Here is a 9619-nt window from a genome sequence, read left to right as displayed (position 1 = left end):
ACCGTAAGAATTTTTTTCTCGGATTCATAGAATTGGTTTTTAGCTGATTTGATATAGAAATAAGCCACAAATATATGAATTATGAGTTTGTACTTCTTTGATTAGCTAAACAGATCATGATTTTATTAATATTAATAAAGTGCAATAGTTAGTTTCTGAGAAATAAGGGGGTGTCACTGTAGGAGATCTATGTCAGTATCGGCGACTTTCTTCTACAATGTAGAAATTATGTGTATACATTTCAAGTTTATCACTAATGAAGATGTTTTGATAATTACAACAATTCAAATTTTTGCAGAAAAAGGGAGAAAAAAATTATTTAAAATCAAACGTGAAAAAAATGATTTCTTTGATAAGTTTATATTGTACGTCGAAATATTAATATTATTTATCAAAATAAAATATAGTGCATCAATTATTATGATATTTTATTGTCGTATAATCACATCGTTGATTACTTACAGATCGGTGTGAGAAGTTGGTGATATTCGAAAACTAACACCCCTAGGTACAATATCGCTCGTGTATAATGCTTTCAATTCACTACCAAACAAGTGAGTAGCAAATCCGAAACTGCAAGTGTGTTTGTAGAAGACCGCTACTAAGTCATCAGGGACAACATCCTTATTTGTATCTTTAAAAATGGAATGTATTGAATGTGATGACTTCTTTGGTCATTAGATCAAAGAAAGGTTTATTCGTTTAAATTTATGTGTATCAAATGAGAGAATACAACTATTATATAATTGTAATTTACTCTTATCAACATATATAATTATTATATTATATTATCATATAATATATTTCACATAAATTGTTACATACTGACATTATCATACTAATTATTAATTAATTGTTCATAATAAATTTCACAATATTCCAAAATCATTATCAAATGCAATAAGAGAGAAATTTTGTGTACCTAAGAAGTCTGAAGTGTCGTAGGTGACTCTTCCTGCAAAGTGCTGAATACCGAAAGATCTACAGTCAACGGTCCTTGGTTCAAATAACCGAGGATTTTGCTTATGCTGCACCTTCACTTTGGCAACGTAACTTTCTGCGGTTCCGTATATAGAGCCTTCCACATCTAACATACTTAGCAATCCGGTACGCTGTAAATAAAATGACACACACATCTAATTAACACGTACATAATTAATACATAAAACAACCACACCTTTATAGAGAATTTTTCTAGATAGCAAAACAATAAATGTTCAAGACGATAAATGATATCAGTTTGCTGTCTGGGTTAATAATTAAACTAAAGAAACATGATATTTTTATTTAAATAATACATTTATATGTTTAAAATAAAAAAATTTAGAAAACTTTGCATTTCCTAATTTATTAACACTATTATTTTTTGTACATAAGCACGATATCGAAAAATGCAAGAATTAACTGTTTGTATTAGTTAATTTAAGTTTATTTGAAAACGTAAGATATTTAAATAAGCAACGATTGCTGAGTTATTGTCTTCGATACAAAGGATTTACCAAGGAAGAAATGAGATCAATGCATGGCACGTTGTCGACATAGTCGACTTCGACGTCGCACCGGATGCCTTCGTCACGGCAACTCTCGATGGAGCTCTTGAATATGTGAGTGTTGTAGAAGTGCTGCATCGTCTCCGCGCAAAGATTGATGCAGAGATGCTCTAGCTGGCTTGGCTTAGGATCTTCAAACCCGAACATGTCCAGGATGCCGATGAAGCCGTCCGTGGCGTGTCGCACGGCGTTATTCAGGGCAGTCATGCTTCTGGATCCTGTTCCCCCTGAAAAATCTCTAGCTTAATTTTTTTGTATTACACACATAATAGGAAGTTTATATTATGCTTCTGAAATAATATCTGAGTATTTAGAAACGCGTACGAATCTAAATAAATTAAGTTCTTTTAAGCAAATATTAATTCTTTTAAATTAATTATTTAACTCTCAATTGTAATAATCATTCTGTTTTATTTAATAATATATCGTAACAAGACTGTATAATCATATCATTTAAAAATTATTAAATCACAATTAATATAATACGTAATAATACGTAATAAATTTGTTGTAATGATTGTTATAATAAAGACCTGCTGAACTGCCAATTGTAGAGGCATGTTGGCTAGTAACATCCGCTTGGTTATGAACAGATTCATTGGAATCCGATGAGAGGGTGCCGAGAGTCGAACCAAGTCTCTTCAAGCTGTTGGCTCGTCTCACTATCGTAGCTACAGTGCGGCAATAAAGGGCTTTTGCCAGCGAATCCCTAGTCATGTTAGACTGCATAAATAAACATTTTTTATCATTATAATATAATATTCACTATAAGGTAATGCTTACAATGTTGAGTAATTTTTTGCACATTTGGTCTTTGTATTATTCAATTAAAGATAAATTTTGTTACATAGAAAATGTGTGATTTCTCAATGTCTTTTAAATTATATTTTGTTTAATAACATAGAAAATAACAATTAACCGATTAAAACATAAGAATGTAGTAATATAAATTAAAGATTAAAGATTTTTCAACTATCCACATTAAACCTTATTTACCATTAAAGAATAAAAGAATTAAATAAAATATTAAATTACATATATGTGTGTGTGTATATCAAATATCTTAACATAAAACTTTTGAAATAAAGAATCAATGTTTTATCTTTTAATTCAAAAGTTACAAGATAGAGTGTTTACAGAAAAATTAATAAATCCGACATACGTAATAATCCAGATAATTAAAATTTCAAAATTAGAATGCAAGAATCGATTCAAGAACATCACTATTTAGAATAATTTTATATACTAATGTTGTAATCTTCTTTGATTGACTCGTGTATAATAAATTGAAAGGATAGGAGCCAGTCGAGTCCAAACACCAGTTAAAGTTGTGTATTAAATTTTTATTCTTATTTTAATATGTCCATACGTTTCGATCCTTGAATTGGATCCTTATCAATGGTAACTTTAAAAATGTATATCATCATTCTTCCTGGAACACTAAAAATATTTTCTATCTTCCTATCTTTGTCTTCAATCCAAGCATAAATAAATAAAAGAGAACGCAATTCCTTATTCATAATATATATCAGTCCTTCTAATAAAAACTTTTATAAATATGTCTATATTAGTTATAATTAACATGTCACTTTAAATATGTTACAAAGTATTAAACGTTATTCAAGTCAATGTAAGATTGAAGTACTCTGTATATCTTGATATAATATATAACTTATCAATATGATAAAAACTTACATGGTATATTTTTATTAAGTATATTTGACATATTACTACACATGTCGAGCGGCAGCAAACAAGTGTTGATCTGTTTCCAATGACGCTGTCCTAACTAATGTACGTGTCGATCGAATGTACATGTATTTATTATTTATAGAGATGGAAACCTAAATCTTATCCAATAAACAATCATAAGCCGTGTTCAATTTCTCTGTGTCCGTCTGTAGATTCAAACTATTGTTTTGTTTACGAATATGTATCATTTCTGAAATAAGTCGTTTATTTAACGTAATTTCTTCGTCTAAAATTTTTATGTCATCCCAATTAAAATCATGCGCGTATTCTAATCTATGTTGCGTAATAACCGATTTTTGTCTCGTGTTCCAATTAATGTGATTTCTGTGTTCCGATAGTCTCGCTTTCAGTACTCTACCAGTTTGTCCTACATATGTGGCATCACAGTTTTTACAAAAAATTTTATACACTACGTTGCTATGTAACAGTTTGTTAATGTTGTCTTTCTGTACCTTTATTATTCCATTTAACTTGTTTAAGCCTTTATATGCTATTTTAATATTCTTATATTTTAGAAACTGATGTTTAATTTTATTCGTCAAACTCGAAATGTATGGTATAACATAGAAATTTGTCTTAACATTATCATCGTTGTGTGTCAATCCTGTCTTATTTTTATCATTATTGTTATTATTACTTAATTTCGTATGTATTCTTTTATTAATGGATTACATAAATAAAATGATTTCTATATTAAATGATACCACAACATATGTGACAGTCAATCGTAATCCGATAAACAAAATTATCTCTAATCTCAAAGACATGTTAAAGAGATGGAAATCTAAAGGTTTTATTAACGATAACAAATATAATTGGCTTAATAGCACGAATCCGATCTTACCGAGAGTATATGGGGTTCCTAAGGTCCATAAGATAAATAATCCGTTACGTATAATTGTATCATCAACGGGAAGTCCATTACACAATTTAGCGACATATTTACATGAAATCATTAATGATAGTCTGACTACTAATACACATACGGTAAAAAACAGTTTTGAAATTATTAAGAACGCACATTTATTAAAAATAAGAAAAGAAGATCAATTATATTCGTTAGACGTAGTATCTCTATATACGAACATACCAGTGGACTTAGCGATTCAAGGTATCAATGATAGATGGAATGAGATCAAAAAGAAAACGGATATCAATAAAAAAGAATTTATCATAGCGGTAAAATTAATATTAGAATCCACATATTTTACCTTTAATGACACTTATTATCGCCAAACTTTTGGAATTCCAATGGGGTCACCGTTATCACCCATAATAGCAAATATAGTATTACAGGATTTAGAGACAAAATGTTTAAATAGTTTGTATATTAAACCGAGTTTTTATATGAGATACATGGACGACGTAGCTCTAGCGACTAATACAGATAATATTAATAACATCTTGAGAGAGTTTAATGGTTACCATCATCGTTTACAATTTACGTTGGAAGAGGGTGGGGAGAGGTTGAACTTTCTGGATGTTACATTAATCAAAAACAAGGACGAAATTTTGTATGACTGGTATCAGAAACCTACATCATCAGGTAAATTTCTTAATTTTTTGTCGCAACACCCATTGACTCAGAAGATTGGCGTAATTTACAGCTTGATTGATAGGGTATTGTTGTTGTCTCATCCATGTTTTCATAAAAAAAATATAGATAAGATAATCAAAATTCTTATTCAAAACGGATATCCGATACAATTAACCATAGATACAATTAATAAAAGAATACATACGAAATTAAGTAATAATAACAATAATGATAAAAATAAGACAGGATTGACACACAACGATGATAATGTTAAGACAAATTTCTTTGTTATACCATACATTTCGAGTTTGACGAATAAAATTAAACATCAGTTTCTAAAATATAAGAATATTAAAATAGCATATAAAGGCTTAAACAAGTTAAATGGAATAATAAAGGTACAGAAAGACAACATTAACAAACTGTTACATAGCAACGTAGTGTATAAAATTTTTTGTAAAAACTGTGATGCCACATATGTAGGACAAACTGGTAGAGTACTGAAAGCGAGACTATCGGAACACAGAAATCACATTAATTGGAACACGAGACAAAAATCGGTTATTACGCAACATAGATTAGAATACGCGCATGATTTTAATTGGGATGACATAAAAATTTTAGACGAAGAAATTACGTTAAATAAACGACTTATTTCAGAAATGATACATATTCGTAAACAAAACAATAGTTTGAATCTACAGATGGACACAGAGAAATTGAACACGGCTTATGATTGTTTATTGGATAAGATTTGGGTTTCCATCTCTATAAATAATAAATACATGTACATTCGATCGACACGTACATTAGTTAGGACAGCGTCATTGGAAACAGATCAACACTTGTTTGCTGCCGCTCGACATGTGTAGTAATATGTTAAATATACTTAATAAAAATATACCATGTAAGTTTTTATCATATTGATAAGTTATATATTATATCAAGATATACAGAGTACTTCAATCTTACATTGACTTGAATAACGTTTAATACTTTGTAACATATTTAAAGTGACATGTTAATTATAACTAATATAGACATATTTATAAAAGTTTTTATTAGAAGGACTGATATATATTATGAATAAGGAATTGCGTTCTCTTTTATTTATTTATGCTTGGATTGAAGACAAAGATAGGAAGATAGAAAATATTTTTAGTGTTCCAGGAAGAATGATGATATACATTTTTAAAGTTACCATTGATAAGGATCCAATTCAAGGATCGAAACGTATGGACATATTAAAATAAGAATAAAAATTTAATACACAACTTTAACTGGTGTTTGGACTCGACTGGCTCCTATCCTTTCAATTTTATATATATTTGAGAAGTATATTAGAGATCAATAATTTGCGTGTGAAGACATTATCAACTGAAAGAAGATTTAAAATTTGTGTAGATAACTACACACACACACACGCACACACAGAATTTAATACAAGAAAATTGTGTATGATAAGTACATATCTCAATGAGTTGTGAATCGTATATATATATATATATATTTTGAAAATAAATAATGTAATTTACAATGTAATTATAATTTTAAATTACAGAAAATAAAATTGTAATATATTAAAATATTTTAGTATAGAATTTAAATATTTTGTGTCTCACAAGAGTCAAAATTTGTGACATGTTAGGGATTCCAAGATCAAAGAATTTCTTGATCCGCAAATATTAATTTACAAGATGGAACATTATTTGTCACTGTTTCATCTCATAAAGAAAGTCTGATAGCAGTACCATGTTGGCGTCGCAGACGGATTTAACGAGCTGGCCGCGCGCATTGTGAGTCCTCGAGGTGAGCCCTCGTAATAAAGCTGGCGGAGGAACTCCCAGGAGTGTAGCTACAGAGGATAATTCGTTCTCACCAATTACGCCAACTTCTACACCAGGACCATCTGTAAAACCGATGTTCCCGAGGATGAGTACCGCTGCTAGCACTCTTACGACGTCCAAAAATGGGATGCCTAAAACGCCTGGAGAAAAATCAAAGATAAAGAAATGAAAAACCTAATGTTTCTTTTGTAAAAACTATAATTAATATTAGAAATAAAAAAAATTAGTAAATTAAATTTTTTTAATTAAAGCTTATTTAATTGTGTATGACAAGAAGACTTACTAAATCAGTGAACATTCTTGAAGTTAAATTTTTTACATTGCTTTTTCAATTTATTAATTACGTACCTAAACAAGCTTTCCACGCTTGAAATCGAATCGCATCTTCAGCTTCGTCCTGTCGTGTATCGCCATGTTGAAGATACCTCAAGTTTTTGAGATTATATCCCTCTAAATTTAATTTAACTGCAAAAATTATTAGGGTAATTTATATCTCAGCAATAAATTGTTATTAATTATTTTTGATTAATAGTTACGTGGTATAATTTTATTATAATTATTTGCATTAATTATAATATTTTATAATATTTTATTATAATTAGTTGCATTACCTCGCTCATCGTGAGATAATCCAGCTAACATCTGATAAAATATATGGTAGTTCTTTTCGTCTGACAACGGTCTGATTACCCTTGTCTGGTCTAAGAAGTAACAATGAATTTTTGTTCTGTATAGAGCACCATCCGTCACCTGAACCTCGATGAAGTGACCCTAAAGAGATGTAATAAAATTGTAGTTCTAATTTTTCCGTCGCTAATTATTATTAAATAATGTTGTTTTTATCATTGACATTATATTTATTGTTTTTTATCGTATTGTTCAGAATATTTCTAATTTTGATATTATTTCTAAATTTTTTTTTCGTAATCCCATTTCTCTTCTCTTTTTCTATTGTCTTCCATTTTCATCTATCTCATACATTTCGAAGCAAACTACTTACTATCCTTGAGCTCTCCGAGTTTGTGGCGGTTTTCGCTGAGCCCAAGGATCTGAGGACCGTGAAGGCTGCCGCTAGGTGTTTGAAAGCGTCCGTTTCCGGTCCGCCGCCGGCGACGTCGAAGAGTTGCCTAAGTAATAGCATCGAAGCGTACGTTTTTCCGGAACCGCTTGTCCCTGCAGAAGAAGTTCTAGAAATCTTCACGTTCGAAAAACGAAAGAAGATGGAGTTTGTTAAGAGTCTTACCAGAAAGAATAATCGCCTGCGGATACCCGGTCTCCGATTGCTGCCTTACGGCTTCCTGGACGACCTTGTTCAACTGAGGTGCTAATGGTACCGACCTGGTGCTCGTTAAGGTTAATGGATTTCCAACGTCTGTATAAGGATTTACACAAACCAATATAGGACCCACGTTTGTCTGGAATAATATTTTCATTTTTTTTAATCCTGTTATTAAATCAATTTTTATGATATTATTATTATTCTTAATATATACGTATGTCGGAACGTATTTAAAAAAACAATATATTTGAGTTTATAGCTTCTTTGTATATCTAAGCAAATTATTTCTCTTATTAATAATAATTAATTTATTACAAGTATGATAACCTCTTTATAATAGGTTCAGAACAATTTTTATAGAAGGAAATAAATCAACAATTATAACTAGGGATGCACCGGATCGTAAAATTATCGGATACCGGATATCGGATATCAGGGCAGAATGTAACAACGAATATTCGGTATCTGATCGGATATCCGAGAAGGCAATTTCTTTGAGTCGGATATCCGACATTTTCCGGATATCCAACCGAATTCCAAGAAAGTGTCTCCTAAAAGAAAAAAAAGGCCTATAGAGAAAAAAGTTGTAATTTTGCAACAATATATGTATAAGATATTATAGCACTATTAATATGCATACTTATTTCTAGAACATTTATATAAGAAAAAATCAACAATTTAATTATATCAAATGTCAATCGGATACCTCCCCGGATAATAATGGTATCAGGCTTTCCGGCTGGATAGTAAAAAAGTGGCGAATAATACCGGATACCGGATATTTTCCGGATACTTTCCAAATATCCGGTGTATCCCTAATTATAACTTATCAAAAATTTCAAATATACGTTTAAATTCCTTAATATTAAAATACAATGTTTATTTATATATATTAAAAGATTTATATTAGCAATTAATTAATATTCATAAATAATAATTATAACGTAACCAATTTACAATTAGTCTAAAATCTACGTTTGTAACTAAAAAAAATTTATAACTTTCATAAATAATTTGATTTCTTTATAAATTATATATTTAGTTGATTAAAGATATATAAACAAATATATAAAATGAGGCTCGAAAGAATGTATCAATAAAAAATAATAAGAAAGCCCATCAGAGCCTACATCAGCTGTTCGGATACACAGAAAACACTTTATTTTCATGTGAATGTAACAAAATCAATATACGTTTCAACCCTTCAATTTGGGTCCTTCTCAATATAACATATAATATTCAAAATACATAATTAACGCAAATTCTAAAATGATGATTCCCGACAATTTAGCTCATTCTTCTTTATCCAAATGCCAAATTAGCTATGTAAAGTAGAGGAAAGTCGCCGATACAGACATAGGTCTCCTAAAGTGACACCCCCTTATTTTTCGGAAACTAACTATTGCACTTTATTAATATTAATAAAATCATGATCTGTTTAGCTAATTAAAGAAGTACAAACTCATAATTTGTAGGTTTGTGGCTTGTTTCTATATCAAATCAGCTAAAAACGAATTCTACAAATGAGAAAATAAAATTCTTACGAGTTTCTTTTGCAAATTGTGAGGTTTAAATAATAGTGACTATATTATTGATAATATTATTGATAATATTACGTCATTTTAAATACTTGTAGTTTCCGAAATAAGTTTTA

General features: G+C 29.8%; 1 protein-coding gene across 1 annotated transcript in view; it reads right to left on the bottom strand.

Moving 5' to 3' along the window:
• dachs (unconventional myosin-IXb-like dachs) overlaps nucleotides 1-9619 on the bottom strand; it is a 47863-nt gene that overhangs the window by 9396 nt on the left and 28848 nt on the right. The window contains exons 4-12 of the mRNA XM_018517638.1: nucleotides 7930-8101; nucleotides 7687-7859; nucleotides 7298-7457; nucleotides 7035-7151; nucleotides 6591-6826; nucleotides 2084-2273; nucleotides 1500-1777; nucleotides 923-1112; nucleotides 463-634 (exon numbers count right to left, since the gene is read on the bottom strand). Of these exons, the coding sequence (XP_018373140.1) occupies nucleotides 463-634; nucleotides 923-1112; nucleotides 1500-1777; nucleotides 2084-2273; nucleotides 6591-6826; nucleotides 7035-7151; nucleotides 7298-7457; nucleotides 7687-7859; nucleotides 7930-8101 (1688 nt within the window). The remainder of the gene's footprint in view (nucleotides 1-462; nucleotides 635-922; nucleotides 1113-1499; nucleotides 1778-2083; nucleotides 2274-6590; nucleotides 6827-7034; nucleotides 7152-7297; nucleotides 7458-7686; nucleotides 7860-7929; nucleotides 8102-9619) is intronic.

This window comes from Trachymyrmex cornetzi, unplaced genomic scaffold, assembly GCF_001594075.2.
Source record: "Trachymyrmex cornetzi isolate Tcor2-1 unplaced genomic scaffold, Tcor1.1 scaffold715, whole genome shotgun sequence".
Lineage (NCBI taxonomy): Eukaryota > Metazoa > Arthropoda > Insecta > Hymenoptera > Formicidae > Trachymyrmex > Trachymyrmex cornetzi.
Note: the sequence above shows the minus strand (reverse complement) of the source record. Positions and strands in the feature narration are given on the sequence as shown.